Source organism: Mycteria americana, chromosome 4 (assembly GCF_035582795.1).
Source record: "Mycteria americana isolate JAX WOST 10 ecotype Jacksonville Zoo and Gardens chromosome 4, USCA_MyAme_1.0, whole genome shotgun sequence".
In the NCBI taxonomy this organism is placed as follows: Eukaryota; Metazoa; Chordata; class Aves; order Ciconiiformes; family Ciconiidae; genus Mycteria; species Mycteria americana.
The window spans coordinates 85,281,008-85,300,880 of NC_134368.1; the positions used below are offsets into that span (position 1 = coordinate 85,281,008).

The following is a 19,873-nucleotide window of genomic DNA, read 5'->3' on the forward strand; positions in this document are numbered from 1 at the left end:
GATGAACAGAAGGCCTCTGCAGTTCCTTAATAATTTAATCCCTCTCTCTGTGTTTGAAGGTCAAGTGTTAGTGTATTCATTTATTTGGAAAGGTATACTATGAACTTCTGATACATCTGTTGCAGTAGACGTATGAACCAATTTATAAACCAAAGTGTTCATTAAAAGCATCACTTTTCACAATACACTAAAGATAAAACCCCTCAGAATATAATATTTTTTCAACGATTGATATGATGCTCAAATTTAAAAATTAAAAACATCAGACTAATAAGGTCATTTAAAAACCAGTGAGAAGGGTAATTTACAGAATTACAGTACTGCAGAAGTGAAATACTAGGCAAACAAAAGAATAATGCAGTATTAAATCTGTCTCAAGTAGTTTAAGCACTCTGAAGTTCTTTTAAGTACTTATGCACACACATTCTGTAGCACAGCTAGCAAGTGCAATCATTTAAGGTAAACCCTACATGACACATGGTTACATAGTAAACGAGGCAAAATTTGTAAATGGCACTCCAATCCCTCCACTGCTTTCAAAACACACATAACTTGGTATATAAATTACATAAGTCACTGAAAGTTACACACATGCATAGTTACATGTGTGTATATAAGTTCCTTACGTATTAAGGTCTTGCAAAATACATTCAAAAAGGCATATTTCTGTATTGTTTAAGAACCTAAGGAACTGCTACACAGACAAATATATTCTTTATTAAAAATCCTCTGGAGACTGAAGCTTTGTGCTTATTAATGCAAACTTACAGCTAGCATTTCGGCTTCTAAGAGAGTCCGATACTGCATACTGCTGGTGGCATCAACATGTAAGAGCTGCCCTTTAATTGTAGGTGAATAGCCTAGCAAACAAAAGATATAAAACAATCATTCAGACATAAGTTACACAAATATTTACATAATTTTCACCAGTGATTTCATCAGTCCACTAACAATCAAGAAATATCATGATGGAAACTAGTACTATAGTAATTCTGTCCTCTAGTGTTTGTCAATTAAGAGCTTAACATGTTCTGCCTTCATGTAGGAGAGATGACAAAAGTCTTCTTGCTGGGTCTGGAAATGCTCAGGTTCTGGAGATCTCGGTTTAAGTTGCAGAATAAAACCCAAATATGCCAGAAAGAATCAAGAGAACAATTTAGCAAAGGGCTTCAAACCAGCCAACAAGATGAGTAAATGCAGGGAACATATCCATAACTTTACATTTATCTCCACTTCACTCTGGATTTGGGGGTTTGTTTTGTTTAAATAAACTACTAAATTAGTTTTCATAACACATTTCTCAGCATGATTCAACTACTACACTAATCCTACTGAAGAAGTCTTCTGCTTTGAGTTGACAGCGTGCCTGTAATCTGCTTCAATACACACACAGTTAAATGATACACTGTCTAGTAGTTAAGGAATTTGTGTTTCCTAACCCAAACAAAACATGGAGGTAACTTGGAGGTAACTATTTAAAGATGTACATGCTTTAATATCTTGTAATGAAAGGTACAAGGAAATACTTTTTGTTCCTTTACGTAAGAATATACACCTCATAGTCACAAAGGAAAAACATTACAAGACATTCACACACATAGGAATTAAGGTAACTATTCAGGAAAAACATTAGGAAAACAAAGTAAGCTTAGCCTTAACTCACCGTTTTCACCTACTGTCATGGGAATATTTATTTCCAAATATGATCCTGCACCAACATTTACATGTACAGCATTAGTTTCCTGTATTGCAAGAAAGGAAAAAAGTCCAAACATTACTTCTAGGCTCACCGCATCAGCCAGTGTACTTTACACCTCTGGCTATCATTATCCACACCCGGATTAAGGCACCTGATGACTGAAGTCTTTCTTGCCTTCAGAAAAATTACTACTGAACTATCTATGAGCACTGATACCAAATAACACCATTTTTAGGCTTAATCAATGCTGACTTAGGTCCACTAATAGAAACAGCATAAGATATTCTGATCCAAGGCCTGAGAGGGCAAATGAATATGTATTTCTAACACTACACGTTCTAACCCTTTCAGTCACAAAAAAAAGAAGAAAACAGGTGTACAATGAAGTCACACTATATCCCATTTATAAGAATAGCAACAGGGGAAAAAAATCCAAACCCCTACACATACACATCTTTTGTTCCCCCCGCTATCATCTCTCCAGTAATATTAGATATTCATCCAACATTGGAAGAAATTATCTTTTCATCATGATGAGCTTCATCGTAATGGAAGATTACACAGGAAATGTCCAGATCATGAATTCCCAAGACTGTAGGAGCTGGCATGGTTTAAGATGTAGCTTTAGGCTTAAAAGAAACTTAAAATAAGCCAACAAATGGCTCTCAGCCAATATTTCTCTTTGAAGGGTTTGCTCATAATTATGGAAGACTAAAACAAAAATCACCTAGCTTTTAAAACCATAGTTCTGTAATAAACACCTGAGACAAGTAAAAATATGCACAACCAAAAAGCACAGTGTAATCCCAGTAGACAAATTATTTTGTAGGTAAGTTTTTGTTATTTACCCTATTTTTGGTAAAAAGCAAATCAATGGTGGCATCTGCAATAATATTCATCCGCAGTTCAAAAGCAAGAATCTGTCTTGGTTTCCCAGGCTGAGCAATTTCTGAGACTTTCATAACTTGGTAGTCTGGTGGGAAGAAAAACTTCCACAAGCAATCCCTAGTGGGGAAGAAGGAAGAAAGAAAGAAAGAAAGAAAGAAAGGGAAAAAAGAAGAAAAAAAAAAAAAAAAAAAGAGTTGTTTTTATTCACAGAAGAAATATATATATTTATACATATTTATGCATCTATTTGGTTCATTTAATTATTTTCCAGTTAGCTGCATCTTTAGACAACCACTGAATGGAATAAGAAAGAATGTTTGTTTAAAGTCTTCATCATGGGAGCCTTCCAACTCATTACTGAAATCTCCAAAAGTTTCAATGACAAGAAGTGACTTTTGGATAAAAGCCATAAATGGACAGACCATAAATGATTCAGAATAAAAATATTTGAATTCAGATGGCAAACAAGCTATGTTTTTCTTCTTATTCCTAATCTTTGGTTTACAAATCTGCTACAAAAACATAGTGGGAAGTAATCTGTTTATGCTTTGGTTTGTGCATAAATAATTGATGTAATGCCCAGAAATAAACAGAATACAAAACTTTAGGACCTCAGAATGGGAGTAAAATGAAGCCTACATTTCTGCGGACTTATATATGAACATGCAACTACATGAAAGGAAAGCCACAGAGATGAAGCACAGACAGCATAGCTTATATAGGTCTCAAGGGGGTGGAAGTGATTCTTTAAGGGGGGATAGCAGTTTCCTGCACCCAGCACCTGACCACTGTAGCAGCTTAAATGTTAAAACACAAAAAAACCAAGCCAAAGAAACTAACAACAAAACCCCCACAAACACCACAAAACACACACTGTCAAAATCCACTGTCAAAATCTAGGGAAACACAAGATTTTACTGCATGAGGTATTAAAGATGGGTATTCGTAGAAGCCCTTATATGAATTGAGAGTACCAAGTCCACAGAAGTCCTACAGATCTGTGTTTCTAGAACGTTCAGGCACTTTCCAAAATTCTATCTTCTATCCATGGCACAATACGAAAGTGTTCCCAGGTAGGTATCCATGAACTCTACGCATTCTGCATAGGCACCAAACTGCCTTCTACCTAGCCAGTTAAAATTATAAAAAGCATACCATCGAGCTTTCACGGTAGTATTACAAATATCATTAATAATTCACTGACTTCGTGTTTCTAGCAAAGCACTGTTCTGGAAATCAGCATTTTCTCTTAAATTCTCTAAGACACACTCATATCTAATGACTACTCTTTGGTCTGCCATCCTCACACTCCTAAGAGATAGTTAATCATAATAGTTTCACAGGAGAATTAATGGAGGCCAAGAGAAGAATCAATCTGTAATTAATAGGGGAAAAGAGGGAAAGCACTGATTATGTCACTTTTGCTTAATAGTCCTTTACTCTCTAAACAATCCTATTGTCTCCACCAGAAATATTCATGCACAAAACATTGAGGGCTAAGTAGAGAATAGTAATAGACCTCTGGCGTAATATTTTGTCACTAAAATATCTAGACCATACATACTTTGGAGACCGCATCAAGCGTTTGATTCTCCTAAGCAGGGATAAATGATTCCCCCCTCATTATTTTCATAGCCAGATTTGTATTTCCATAAAATTTTCTCATTGATATGCAGTGTATCCCCATCCATGAGCTAACAGGAGCTTGACAAGTCTAAAGGTAACCAATTAAAAGGTTAAACTCTTAGGTATGTAACACCTGATAAAAATAGTAAAACTACTTTGTTCACAAAAAATAGGAACATAATTTACCATATTACTAATAAATATTCACTGAGTGATCTAACTTTGGAAGGCCAACAAGATAAACAACAATGAATTTACTAATCTTAAAACATTGTGGCAGGACTCTTCTTTTAGACTGCCTAGTCTACCCCATACAAATTAGAAGTCTGAGCAGTCGCACACTGGAAACTTTAGAATCTATTATTTAGAATAATAGATATTAAAGATTAAAACTAAAGATGTAAATCATGGTAATACCTCTGCCTATCAGCCCAAGGTCCATAGTTGAAGTCTGTTCCTTTTCCACAAACAATGTCCAAACCCCAACATGGTGGCAGATCCTGTAATTTGCTGTCTTCGTTGTTTGCTTCTCCGTCATTACTTTCTTCCGTCTCCTCTGGTACAAGACCTATATTACATAATATAATAAACAGATTATTAAAGGAAGCTGCTTCAAATTAGTATGAAAAATGTTTGCTAAGCACGAGACAATTAAAGTGGCCTGATGTCAGTTTTATTTGAGACCACTACACTATGTAGCTATCAAGCCACAATTCAATGCAGAGTCCCAGGGGAAGGGCAAGAATATGACCAAAAATTCTCAGGATTTTCTGAAGCACTGCTCACTGATGTCAGTGAAATGCTGATATACACAGCAGTTTATCTCTTAAGTATGCTTTTTCCCAAGACAGGCTTTCATGCGTCCACATTCAGTTCCAAACCCTACTTACAAACCAAGTTTTGAAACAAGTAAGATTAGGTTAAAATCATTTCTACAGACAATGTAAGCAAATAAAAAGGGAGACTTACTACAGTAGACCCAGAGTTACTAGTAAAAATTCAAGCATTCAGCAACGATCCAAAATTGCCACCTATCCTACACCAGTATACATCACTATTGAACACGTTACCTTTGTTCAAGATTCAGGCAATACTTTAAGTGGAGTCAGAGCAAAAGCTTTTGCAAACCAAAAAAACTCCAGCAAAATAAAATGGTAATATAATGCACTGGATTTGAAGTGAAAAAGACAGGCACTGCAATAAATCAATGCATCAAATAAACTTCCCAAAAACCCCAGTAGGTATTGGCTATAAATTATCCCTGCTCCTGAAGTACTTTTGGAAACCTACATCATTTAAGTTTACAGCTTAAAACATAACTTGTTTCAAGAATAAATATCAAAATTGTTTCCATGTTGCATATAGACTTGCAGAAGGCACTGCTGACAGAGTACCTACATCTATATAAAACCACTCACTGATAAAAACGTTAGCTCTAAATGTACACTTATTTCACCTACGGAATTCCCTAGGCGTCTTACATGAAACAGTCTAGAAGCTGACAACATTAAAAAGAACACAGCTCAAAATTTCGCGCCCTTCTAAATATCAAACACTTGAACTCTCTCCCATTTGTTTCAGTGGAAATTTTTTTCATCTGCAGAAAAGATATTAACTTATAAGCATTCATAAGTGCACTTATGAACGCTTTTATTGGCTCCAAAACATTACACTCTTTCAGTATTAAAAAAAAAAAGAAGAAGAAATTGTCTAGCAAGTCCAGACAATTAAATAAACAAATAGCCTTCAAATCTCTTAAAATTTTATCTTTGTATTTAACAGAAGGTACCTGGTTCATCCATATAGTAATAGATATCAACATCATTGGACTGCATTACAACAAAACCTTCACCCATCAGCCTCGGTGGTCTATAATGGAAAAGAGTGCCAAGATAAAGATTAAAATGCAATGCATGGAGATTAATCTTTATGAAATCAAGTAATTTTAAATGCAACATGTTAAGCATAATTAAAGAGATTACATAGGTCAGGCACATTGTAAGTAGTACATATTTAATCATAGAATCATCAATAAAACTGCTATCTGTATCAAGCAAGCCAACAGTGGAGATACAGTGTGTGTGGAACCTGACCAGGAAGATTTTGTGGGCAAGACGCGAGTTCGATGTGATCCCAAGACACCAGCTCCATATGTCTACACTGGTCTTGCCAGCAGCCTGACTGCAGGCTGCCTGCAAGAGCCACAGGGTACCTTATCTACCAGGCATCGGTCTTGTCACATTACCAGAAGGGTGGACAGAATAGACAGAAGTGCCTGGGCCACACCACAGCCTGTCCAAATGCAGCTGTTCATCAGCTAAATTTGAAGTGCAGGTTATAACTTCAGTTCCTCTCTTTCCCTCCCTGTCATGCTGTGATTCCTGGTCTATCTGCTACCTCAGACTAAATGAGCTTCTGAAAATAAACACTGTGAATATCCAAGTCTATCTGGTCTCTAGTCTCCTATCAAAAAGGCAGCTGTCATATTGCTAGGCTATGTCTACCCTGATTTGCAAGAAATACTTGATTATTACGTTATTATTATCTAAAGTAACTTAAAAGTTTAGTTAACTCAAGCACGAAGATACCAGGTTCCTCTCCACAAAGACATTTCTCAGGTATTACAAACCACAATCAACTACCGAAGTTTTACTTTCAATGTTTCCTTCCATCAAGAGTTCCTTTCTCCTTGTCCTATATCGTTCTTTCACCTGCTAATTGTTTTCTTACTAAAATAGCACTCTAAACCAAAGGGACAAGACATCTTCAGTAATTAGACCATTAGGGTTTTGTGGTTTGTTTTTTTTTTTTTTTTAAAAAAAAAAAAGGCTGTTCTTCCTTAGTAACATTTCCCTCAATATAAAAGGATCTAAGTCATAAAACTAATACACGAAACACTTCTCCTAATACTATTACACTGGTATGTTACAATCCCTTTCTTATAGTGTTACCACATGCTAATTTACATAATATTACATTTTATAGTAGTAATAATATTATAATGTGAAAATTCCATTTTTACTGCAAAAGACGTTTTTGCCACTTTTCAGCCACTTATTTATAAATTGTCACCTCTTAACAGAAAAAGAAAATTCTAATGACAGAAACACACGGTCTAAGAGCATGACCTGTTAGAAGCACCTCGCCCATTTTAGCACAGCTCAAATGCACGAAAGCTTGGAAAATATGGAAGACAGCAGATGCAGATCCCATGTACTGCCAGAAGTTCTTCAAAAGCAACAGAGCAGGAACCTTAAAATCAATTTTACTTTGAGAGTTAATGACAGCAGTAAAAGATGAAATACTTCCTATTCACTCCCAATTTTCCAATTATTTCTTTTTTCTGTCCAAAACTGAATTGGCCTCCCCAATGAGATGCAAACAGAGCAAGGTGTGAAAAAAATTGTTTAGTGGTTCAGGAATAGAAGTGGGAAGGAAAGCATTTAGAGATACACAAATAGTAGTTCATGGGAAGAGCTCGGTTTATTCTGCCCACACACCTCAATAGGCACAGGCAGGTCAGCAAGGCTGGAAAGCACACCGTGGCACAGTAGCATGATTTAGTACCTTCAGCCTCTCAAGCTGAGTATACCACCAACGCGGGCTCAGGGGAAGCCACTCTGCTTTGCAACGCAAGAGAGGGAAAGCTCGCAACATAACCAGCTGCAAAACTTAGGAGCCTGACACGAACTTCTTCGGCCGACACAATCATTTGCCGTTGTCCGACTATGCCCTCAGCGGGGCACGTTGTCAAGGCAAAGGCTGCATCTCATCTCAGCAGCTCAGCATTTCACCATGAAGGGCAGCCAGCCACAGTGTGAGGTGGCCTGTCTATGATGGCAAGCTATACTTACTCCCTGCTGCTTGATCTGGTATATGTTTTGTTCCGTGAAATACAGAATACTATATCCCTTTCACATGCGTTCCCCTCTCTGACAGCACGGAGTGCATACGTCTTGAAACACTATATAGAGACTTATCTAAGCCTATGGAAATACATTGGAGAAGCTGTATTACTGTTTTAATAAAAACTACTGTAAAGTATGAATGCATAGGGCAGGTTTAACAATTGTTTACTTCTGCCTTCGTAATAGTGTTTACTTATACTGACTTAGATTAATTAATAATTTTGTTTTAATCTAAACCACTATCTTAAATAGAATTACAAAGAGTTTTTGAGCTAAGTCTTCTTCAAGATAGACAATTCAACTTAACTCCACAGCCTAACAGACACTGTCATTTAGCTGTAGGAAAGAAAGAAATATCTACAGGAAAGCTTTAGGAGCTGACAGAATGGCCAAATCCTCCCGTCAAACACCCACTGCTGTGTCATCCTCATCACTTTTGCCATACTCCACTTTCTTGAGGAAAGCTATGAGGTCTTACACTAAATGGAAGTGGAGGGAAAAAAAAAAAACCACCAAAACCCCACGTGGTAGCTAAACGTCTTCCTCAGTCCTTTTCCTCCAATTCTTTTAGTGTACATCTTTACCGTGTCTGCATATTCCATTAAACACTTCTCTTCCGTGCTCTTGTTCTGATCTCTCTGAACTCGCTACACTTGTATAAAACTTTTTGCCTGTTCAGTGTGGGGTTTTTTTCCACAAAGAGGAAAGTTCTCTTCTGTATCGTCATGTCTTGTCACTGGTTTTTTTTATTCCCTTTTTAATAAGAATATGAAAATATATAGTAGATGACTGAAGCAGCTTATAGATTTACATTATCAAAGCACCACATGCCATAGCAAACACAACACAGCAGCCAACAAAAGCAGTATCTTTCCTTATGGCAGTCCTAGTATGGTCATAGGTTAGGTGATAACCGACAGGTGGTGAACCCAGTAGCAGAACCAATTTAGATTTAAGACCAACATATATTTTTCTTAACAGGGATGAATTCCATGATCAGTGTTCATTGCACAGCCATGCAAGAAAGATAACAGTACTGCTTCTTTTAGCTGTATTCTCAGCTTGAAGTGTACATGAAACTACCTCTGCAAAAAATGGGAGAAGAAGGTACCTAACGAGGCCATCTAACCCACCCTCAGCAGGGATAGTTACACCTTGCCGGACTTAGCTGATGGAGGTGGTAGAACCCTAGAAACCCCACCACAGGCCATTTGCAAAAACAAATTAGATAATGGCAAGGAATGATAATGAGATTATCATTATCATTAAAAAGTATTTACTAATATCTATCCTAAACTTCCACTTCGAGCCTGCTGACTTAGTCACTGCTCTCCAGACTTGTTCCCCTTTGATCTGCTTTTCCTAGCACAATTTTTTTTCCTTGGGTTTTGAAGGATTTATTTGCAAAAAGTGACGGAGGCATTGAGATGTCTGTTTGTAATATACTATGACAGTTTTCAAGGTGGGTTTTTGATGTTTGTATCGATTAGTCAGTCTGTTACAAATTTCATCAAGTCACTTAGCTGTTTTTTATATGTGCATTGCCTGCAGGAATTTCTGAAAGTTAAGACACCCAGCTTAATTTTTAAGCCAAAGAAGCATAAGAGAGCAGGCTCTAAAGATTCAAACATTCCCCGTTTCCAGTGACCTGGGTCATTCGTTGAAGCTACCCAGTAAATTAGGGAACATTTTCTGCACACATGTCATCCTTCAGCCATCAGGAACTGCAGGGATGGTAACAGCATAAAAAGAAAATACTTAGTGGAAGCAGGAGAAAAAGCTAATAGTTTGAGTACCTTAATCCTATTTTGTTTTAATCTTGTTTGCTTTCAATATTAGTTGGAGAAATTTCCTTTGTTGTCATGCTGGAAGAGTAAAATTCTGTACACATCCACAGAATGTTCTTTAAAAACACATGAAGGCATATTATAGACGGCAGTATTTGGCTGATACAAAGCCAATTAATGTACAGTCAAATGATGTACAGTTTATTTCCAAACATCATAATTCATTCTCTGGATATTGTTGCTTAGGAGGTATAAAACAGATATAACCATTTTTATGTGAACTCATACACGCAATTGTCCAAGGATCATATACATTATTTTTTGTTGAGCAAATAACGCCTGTGAAGGACTTTGAAATTGAGTCACTTTGTCCAAATTATCTGTTGAATATATAACATTGTAAGCATTAAATAAGATAATGCAGAGAATTCTGGCTATGACGTTCATACCATATCAATCAGGGATGTTAATACAGTACGACATAAATGTCTTGCTGGTTAAAGTATAATAAAATGAGAATCCTAATGTCAAATCACTTCATGCAAGCACCCTTTCTTTTGTTTGACTTATTACCATTCAGTTTGTTAAAGGTGCATAACCCCACTTATGCGGAATACACAGAGGTAGAAGGATAAGCAATCTGTCTTCAAAAGATAACATGATTCCTACTATAGCAAGTATTGTGCAGCTTTTGCCCATTTTTTAAAAATATTTTCCAAACCACATGCGAATCAGCTCTACAGAAGTCAACACCTTAAACCTTGCATTTATCCTAGAAATTTAGTGCTGTCAAAGCCTGAGTACAGCTATAGTACCCAAGTGAAGGAAAATAAAAGTTGAATGCAAGATGCCCCATCCCTTGAAACATTCAAGGTCAGGTTGGACGGGGCTCCAAGCAACCTGATCTAGTGGAAGATGTCCCTGCTCACTGCAGGGGGGGTTGGACTAGATGACCTTTAAAGGTTCCTTCCAACCCTAATTATTCTATGATTCTATGATTAATCGTACAACAGAACACACACACACACAAAAAAAAAAAAAATCTACAATGAGATAGAAAACCAGTACTTTTCTCCATAAATAAAACAGTTTCAAAAATCCAACATTTAAAACCTTCAGAGTAGTAAAAATGCCAACTGTCTAAACACACTAAGAAAAAGTCACAGAAGCACAACCAACATTCTTTTCTTTGTTTTCTTAAAATAAATAATAAATTCATATGGAAACAAAAATACCCAAAACTTACTCATCATTTTGAAGACCAACATATCTTGGACTCGGAACGAGCATGACTCTAACATTTTCCAATTTTCCTTTCACGATGTGCATAAACTGATCAAGGTGGCTCGAAGGTGGTTTTGTGGTATATGTTAAAAAAGCATCATCAAAGTTAATACAAAGTGTTTGTGGCTGATAATGATTCCCAAATGCCAAGCGACCCTAAATCAAAAAGAAAACCCAATTACTCATTATACACTGCTCTTTTATATATACGTATATCTAATTTACCTACAATAATGCAGTTTAACCAGCCATATGCAAATAAATACCATGGACAAAAATGCTGGCCATATTCTGTGCATATCTAAAAATACTACCTTGTATATTAAGCTCTCAATATTCTATCACCTATCACCTCAATAACAGTTTTCCTGGTTTTCTAGGGAGGCAACATCAACTTTTAAGGAACGTGGCCAAATATCCGTATTAAAAGATGCAGGGAAGAAAAGAATAAAGAAGGAAAAAAAACCACCCCCAAACACCTCCCAAAAACCCAACACACCACACATTGTACAACACCCATTACCTGGCTTAATTACTTGGTGACACTCTTGAAATCATTACAAGCCTAAGACACAAGTATTTCCCACAACAGAGAATGTAACCATGTTTCCATCAGCACCAGCAGGATTTGTGACTGTGTCAGGGGAGTGCTGGTGGTGTCATTTTAAAACTTTTTTAAAGCATGAAGGAGAACAAAACTCAAAAAGAATGTATTAAAAAAATGAATGGCAAGCCTGATTTTTAAGCATATACTGCTAAATATTTTCATTATCAGGGTCTTTTAACTTACCGTGCTCACATTGACTTTAATGACTGGAATAAGCGATCTCCATGAAGAAGAAGGGTCTTGAGATTCTGTTTTTACTTTAACACTACAGGGAGAAAATGGGTTTTATTATTTTGTCTTTTCTGCAGAAGAACTAACCAACCTTTTCTTCTAGGGGTCTTCAGTGCACAGCTCTCAGGGAACACTCCTTCCCACAGGGGTGCCTCCTCTAAGGGACCTGCTAGCACACTACTGCAGACTCCTCCAGAGCCTGGAAGAACAGCAGGGAAGCATACGCAGCTATGCCTTGGGTGCTGGTATACTGAGCTGACACTGGTAGAAAACAAGCGTGCCATGTTTAACACAGAGCAATAGTTAAATAAATCTTCCTCAGGGGAGCTTGGCCCGTTCTAAATATTCTTATTTAGGTGTAGGATTTTTCATTTCCCAAGTCACGTCCTCCCCAAAGGCAGAAGTCCTTCCTGCACCTGTCAATAAGGGCGTAAGATGAAAACATGAAGAGATTGGCTCAGACGCACAGCCCTTACCCAAACTCAGGACTGCCACAGCATCCTGCAGCTGCCCACTATATAATTTAGTATCACATACTGGCCTGGCCAGCAGCAGTGGAAGGACTCAAGTCCCATTAGACCTTCTCTGCTCCTGCCAATAAATCAGTCTGGTGTGATTCTGCCCAAAGAGAGGCTTATTATTGAACATCCAACTCCACTACACATAAGCCATGTAGAACTCCTCCTTCTAGACCTACACCATGTTTTCTGGGGTACCCCAAAAAGAGGAATAAAATAAGAAAAGAAGGTTTGTGTAGCTATACACAAACACACACCCCTAAAAAGACAACTTGTGTAATCAGCCCGAGTTTAAAGCTCAAAAACCAGTAAGTCCTCCCAACACCATATAGATCCTCACATTTTGTCTATTCAATGTCTTCAGCAGCTGTTACTTCTACTGAGCAATACCATTATTACTCTGCAAGCATAACCCTCTTCAACACATGCTCCTTTTCCATATGGTACTTCAAATAGCTTTTTCAACCTGTCTCTGATCATTAAACAAGGAGTGTTTGGTTGTGTTTTTTGATTTTTATGGTAGGCAGTCTGAGGAAAGGAAAAAGATTTAGACTGTCAGGCTTGTCAGTGCAATTTCTCTCTCAGCTGTGCTTCAAGCATTTGGCCTCCAGAGCATATGTTAACAAAACATTACCCAATTAGTTCAGCACTTTGCAGAACAAAGCATCAACAAAACAGCAAAATGAATAATAATTTACCTTTCAAGATTGGTATGTGTTCTCTGCCTCCCGTTTACTTGTGCTTTTTCATCATCTTTCTTTGCTGGAATTATTGTGGGATCCAAGCCAAACAGTTCTTGAAGTTGTCCATAAAGCTCAGAACGGTTGTACACATGAAATTCAAAGTCATTCACCATAATATACAGTCGTGTTTCTGCCTTTGGATCTAAAAAAAAAAAAAAAAAAAAAAAAAAAACAGTAGGAAAAGAGTTTATAATTCTATTCAAACATTCCCTTGCAATACTTACAGTTTTTCAAATACGCACATTTTGCAAAAACAATCTACATGGTAGTGAACAGCTGCGGAAGTATATATTAAAAAGCAGTAAAAAAATCCCCACAAAATAATTCACCATTCCAAGCAAATCAGTAAAACTTGGCAAATAAGACAGTCGCATACAAAATATAAAACCTGAAAGGCATTTCACCCTTAGGTCACAATCCAAAAATAAATCCAGGCAGGAGCTGCACAAGATGGTAAATAAGGTTTATTCAGTCTCATATATAAAAATCAAACAAAAATCCCTCTTGATGCACAGCACAGAAGCCTCAGTGCCAACCCTTGCTTTTTGCACAGATATCAGTACTTGAGACCAATTCAATCTCAAAAACCAAATGGTTTTCTAGCCAAGCTCTGTGGTACAGCAGACCTGAACTGGGAAAAAGCTTTCTTTTACAGAGAAACAGAGAACATTAATAACAGAACTAACAAGAAGTATATTTATTTTGCACAATCGGTCAATATTTTCACAAATTTAAAATTTTAACTGTAATATCAGCTTGACTCTCTGATACTTAAAAACTAGTTTAACATCTGCAGATGGCATACAGAGCTGTTTGTGACATACTTTGACATACTTTTGCCATAGATAGTATGACCTAATTATGTAGCTAATGTGAGGAAAAAGCTCGCACAGTTTCCCCCTAATTACCCAGTTGAAAGAGTGCCCGTTACACACTCACTCAAGAGACCTGAGCTGCTCTAAAACCTGATCTGGTCTTTGTAAGTCAAACAGACTTTAGGAAGCTGACGCATCAACGGTTGTTACAGCAGTCCCTAACCTGTAACTCGGGGAGTACAAACTGAAGGCAACATTTCCCACAGACACTAGAAATTAAACAGTCAGAGAGAACACCACTACTGTTGTGGTCAGGGTCAAGAGAAAAAACGCAGCTGCCCAAGAGCCAAAGTTTAGAGACACTTGCTTTATTAAATACACCCACTTTGTTAACAAACTCATCTGTCCCCGATGTTACGCATCTATACAACACTGTCCCAACAACAGCAACCCACCTTTTACCCTTCACACCTAAATTACCAGAAATTTCCCTATCATTATAAAAAAAAGTAAATGTATAAGTCTCCAGAAAGCACTGACATCACAGTTTTCTTGAAACGGAGACGGAGAGAAAAGTTAATGAGCCAGTTTCAGTTCCTTCTTGTTTTCATAAAAGCACTATCAAATCCGTTCGTTGGTAACGTTAACTTGCATCAATACGACATAGGCAAAGGATGACATGGACAAAGACTGGGATACGCAATTATTCACCTGGGAGATCTCAGTATCATCAAGAACACAAATAAATGTAATTTTTCAATTCCTGGAGGCAAGCATTAGACTTCATTAACTAAATGAAATCATATGTAGTAATTCATTTCTTTCAAAGGGATTTAAAGAGACAACTATCTCTTTTTCCTAATAACAAAAATAAGATTTGGCCTCCACACGCCGATTTGGTTGCCTAAGACACTTTTGGAAAAGAAGAAAAAAAAGGGGGGGGGGGGAGGGGGGGGGTGGGGCAAGGAAAAAGAGACAAGCACACCTGAATGTCATATAGTTAAGTGACTCAAAGAAACATATATGTAGGTCATGTAAAAGTAACTACCAGACTGATAGCAAAATACTTAAGTTTTATAAACATTTGTTGGAATCAAGGTGATTAATGTAGCCAGGGTTTTGACATTTGCCTCCTACAGAGTTTAATCAAGATGTATTATTTATTTATTCAAATGTTTGTATCACACCTACCCAAACAATTCAACATAAATACACCCACTAAATAAAACCTAATGGGAACATGAAACAAGTCACTCCCAACAATAAAGAGTCCAGGAATTGGTTCTCAAAACAGTATTGCCCCTCAAAAAGTACCTCACAAACTACACTATATGGTTTTACAATATGGAAATTGATAATCTGCTGTGGCATCTAAGCCAAGACATCTGGGTGTGCCTATTCACAATGTAATCCTCCAACTTTTGTTCCTAAACTTTCATTTCTCAAGTATGTACAAAACCTACTCTCAAGTCCCAGTATGATTTCACTCAACACTCAAGGAAGACAACCCACATACTTGACTTTTTCTGTGAAGTTCTTTCAACATTGGTATGACACACCTAGTACAAACATAGTGCCATGATGAAAAACAGATTGCACTTGCTAGGTCAAACTGAGGAACTTTTAAAAAAAACACAGCAGAAAATGCAACTTTACTACAGGTTATCAATAATCATCATCCAAACTTTTTGTAGTTCAAACTTTTCTTATGCAAGGAACTGTGATTAAGTTTTTATGAGAAGAATCCTTAAATTACAGTGCAACCCAAGTCTTACAGCAACATTTACTTTAGATTCCCGTAGGCAGGTAGACAATGCATCAATTTTGATAGGTAAGTTTTCATCTTCTCAGAAGAATGCTAACAAAAAAATTCTCTTAGCTTTAGAACAAACGTGAAAAAAACCAGAATGCAAAGCATTTTAATTTTTCCTTTTTCTGACACAAAGGTTTAATAGTCCTGCTTCCTAGCATCCATTACCGTAATCTACCCTTTGATCATAGACACATATTGAGTACCAGAAGTTCAATAGGAAGAATATACCATAAAGCATTTTGCAAAGTACATACACCAGAGTGTACAAAATCATTCTCTGAGTTTGGCCTCTTTTTCCTAATAACCTTCACTCTTCTCTGACAAACCTCAGATCGTGCTCCTTGCTCAGTTTTTATTTCTTTGTGTACCCTCATAAGACTTGCAAAGTCAGTGGATCTCAGCAGGTCAGCAGCGCCTGGCAGGCACTGCCACATTCTTCAGCTCCTCAGGAAGAAGGCTGAGAAGCCATGTGATTAGAAAGGAGTTATCAGGGAAAATATTCCCAGTAACACAGGAACGTATTCCATGGGCACGTGGAAAAAACACTGAATTTTTCTTACCGACAGGAATAACAACCTGGAAGCTGAAGTTATATCAAGATTGAATATGTAATTCCCAGCATTAAAAAAAAAAAATTACTTTGGCATAACATACTGAATGTGTCAAGTACTTATCAATACTCAGTCTTTTTAAAAGGTCACTTATTTAGCTTCCAGGGAAAACGTTACAACTTGTATGACTGGGTTGGATGAACACTGAAGACCTTTCTGGTTCTAGAACGTCTGAATAGACAAATGAATTTCTAGTCGTTCTCCTCCCCCAAGCTCAGTGGGGAATATACGAGTCTGCACTACCTTCAGCACATTCCTTCAGGAGACAGAGACACATACAAACTTCATACACATTTGAACAGACAAAGATAGCTTTTAGGAAACTGAAGATGTCCCCATGCTGAAGTTCAGCTCCTTGCATACAATTGTAATGGTGCTTAACATTGATAATCTTACCACTGAAAACTGGATTATCGAGTACAGCGCTTTACCAAAGAGGTGATGTCAAGGACACCTGAAATGACCCAAAGGCGAGTTCCCTTATTACGGTCTCCAAGTATTTCAGGATCCTTCACTAGCCTCCCCTTTGTGCACAAAAAACCCCTCCTCTAATACTCCAAATATCTCAGAAAAAAAACAGAATGAGGTCCCATTATTTCTACACTAACAGGACTAAGTTTATCACCACTGTGAAAAACAAAATCCCATTCCTGTCACATTTCACATTATTGTTAGGAGCACCCTGCACTTCAGTTACAGAACTTGAAAACAAAAAACCCACAACACTCGGAAACTAATCGTTATTGCTTATATCTAAGTCTTCATAAGATGTATTTTTCCCAAGCAAAAATATTAAAATATTTAAGGCTTCTGTTTTTATAAGAATCTGGTGGGATTTTTAAATTGTTAATAGCCCTGATTCAGCCTATGTGTTTTTCTATAGGAAAATCTCAGCTTTATTTTGGGGTGGGTTTTTTTTGTTTTATGAAGGATCTGAAACAAAGGTATGCATCAGTAATGTCTAACTGCAACAGGTTTTCCAATTATTCTGTGTGACAGCTGTAAGGGAGTCATCCTTGAACAAAACATAAATCTTTAAGATGTAATATACCATCAGCCTTCGCAATTTGGTCAGGTACAGGTATTTCTGTTGGAATCAAGCAGATTAAAAAGTATTGGGAAGAATGTACTACAATAGACTACGAATCATTGAAGTTTTTATTTTTCCTTTAAGGTTAAAAACAAAAGCATGTCTGCTAAATAATCAAAATGTAAAGTGAGCAAGCTTATTTTTCCTAGGAAAACAAGTAATTATTTAAGAGAGTATTTTATTCATGTTACTTTGTTGTCAGACCTATACACCTCTGACCTTGTTGGTTACTTGGATTATTTGTCCACTAATTGTGCAGTCTTAAATGCCAGCAGAAAAGGTTACAGCCTTGTGGTACTGCCAAGCAAAAATACCACCATAAAAAGACAGACACAACTATCTTTATTGCATTAAGTTCAATTCGTTTTTTCATTCTGTGAGCCACTAGAGAAATATGTTTTAACTAGCACATGAAGAAAATTCTACGAAAACCTGTTGGACAATGACCTGTGGTTGGAAAAATCTAATTAACTCTAAGACTAGGTTCCACTTTTTGAATTAGTCTTCTTACGGTATAAAGAACTTGAATTGTGTCCTATCAACTCAGAGGTTTAGTAATGTCTCAATAAAAAGAAGTGAGCAACTCTTCCTAATTCGTATCACAATACTGAACGGTGTCTCATATTTACCTGCATAATGTGTATGCAGTACTCTTACCACTGTTGATTTCATACTGACAAAGCAACTGCTGTACAAGCTGCTGACAAATCTAAGAGGCTTCACACCATCAGAGGCCACTTCGAAAGGGGAGATGGGAAAAAAAAGCCCTTCAAAGTTCAGTGACCCTCCCAATTAGTGCCCTCCTCAATTGTAGACAATTGCCATTTCTGGACCTCCTTGAATTTGCAATGGAGCTGTGATGCTTCAAAAGTCAAGAGGCAGGACCTGAGACTCATTCAACCAGATTCTAATCCTATAAATGACTAAGCACACATCCCAAGGCTACTTATGTTTTCTCACAGTGTTTTCCACAGATACAATTAATCTCTTGCAGCTGGTGTTAACAGTCCTTCTTCGGCCATAGATAAAGAAGAAAAATAAATGAATTTTTCACACTTCTCCACTTCTATAATCACAGATGTCATCAAGACACAGGGTTATCAAACACTAAAGAACACTCCCCTACTGTAACACTTTTGCTAAAATACTGACAGCACAACACTAAAACTTGAAAACTAAAATCACTTCCAGAACATAAGAAGTCTCTATTTACCATAGTTATAAACTTCAATACAGGGTCAATTATGCTTAGACTACAGCTAATGAAGCCTACTATTAAGGTTAATGGTTTGTCTTAAGAAGGGTTCAAGTCCCTGATAATGAATCCTGCATTTATTTCATTGTGTGGTTCTAGTCTACTAACACAGATCAACCAGTTAAAAGAACCCATACCTTCTGATGATTCAACATACTTCAGGCACATATCAACAAATCAATTACACACATCCAATTGTGCAAAGGAAGTATTTTTCTGTAGGCTACCTGTAAACTTTACTTAAACTTTGAAACCTTTTTGAGAAACCTACCATGCTGTTTCTGCTTAGGGTTGTACATCTTCCACCAGCGAAATATGATAAATCCATCTTGAATTCTAAATCAAATAAGTTAGATAAAACAGAAGTTAAAAGAGTGATAATCCAAAATCCTATGTGCAGCTGCATGACAGACATGTTGCCTTATGCAGTGCAGAGCTCTGCAGCTGCAGTAGTGTAGAAGCAATATTAAAGCGCAAAGCATTACAGCACAACACATACAGTATAATATTATACAATTACTGTATTAGCTGAAACTTTATAAAATCCCATATCCATTGCCTTCTCAAGGCTTTCCAAATTTAACTGTAAGAATCAAAATTACAAACTATTCACTAGTGTGCAGTTCATGAAACAAATGATTCTCAATTCCAGTGAATAAATACAAACTACTTGGCCAAAATTAATCTTCCAGACTTAAGAATGGGAGCATGAAGAAGTGAAAGACATAAATGAAAAATAGTTCTCCTTCAAATTCTGAAGTGTTTTCTTTTACAAATATTAAGGACAACTAGAATCTTATCCAGTACTCACCTTCAGCTGATAACGCTCAAACAGCAAACACCACAAGTATCTAAGAATGTCTAAATACTACCATCAAAAGAGTCAGTTTATTTTTAACATTTATAAATATATTTATTGCTTGTTTGTAAGATGGTATTTTGATATGTGTTATTTAGACATATATATTTACGGTATTGGAAATTGCTATTTAGAAGAG

At 36.8% G+C, this 19,873-nt stretch overlaps 1 protein-coding gene across 11 annotated transcripts in view; it reads right to left on the reverse strand.

Moving 5' to 3' along the window:
- Window positions 1–19,873, reverse strand: part of BLTP1 (bridge-like lipid transfer protein family member 1) — a 131,555-nt gene that overhangs the window by 97,820 nt on the left and 13,862 nt on the right. For all 11 annotated transcript variants that reach the window (XM_075501141.1, XM_075501131.1, XM_075501137.1 and 8 more), the window contains 9 exons: window positions 19,147–19,211; window positions 13,247–13,433; window positions 11,983–12,064; window positions 11,155–11,348; window positions 6,003–6,082; window positions 4,631–4,781; window positions 2,548–2,704; window positions 1,664–1,742; window positions 769–860 (listed from right to left, as the gene is read on the reverse strand). In XM_075501141.1, coding sequence (XP_075357256.1) covers window positions 769–860; window positions 1,664–1,742; window positions 2,548–2,704; window positions 4,631–4,781; window positions 6,003–6,082; window positions 11,155–11,348; window positions 11,983–12,064; window positions 13,247–13,433; window positions 19,147–19,211 — 1,087 coding nt within the window. The remainder of the gene's footprint in view (window positions 1–768; window positions 861–1,663; window positions 1,743–2,547; window positions 2,705–4,630; window positions 4,782–6,002; window positions 6,083–11,154; window positions 11,349–11,982; window positions 12,065–13,246; window positions 13,434–19,146; window positions 19,212–19,873) is intronic.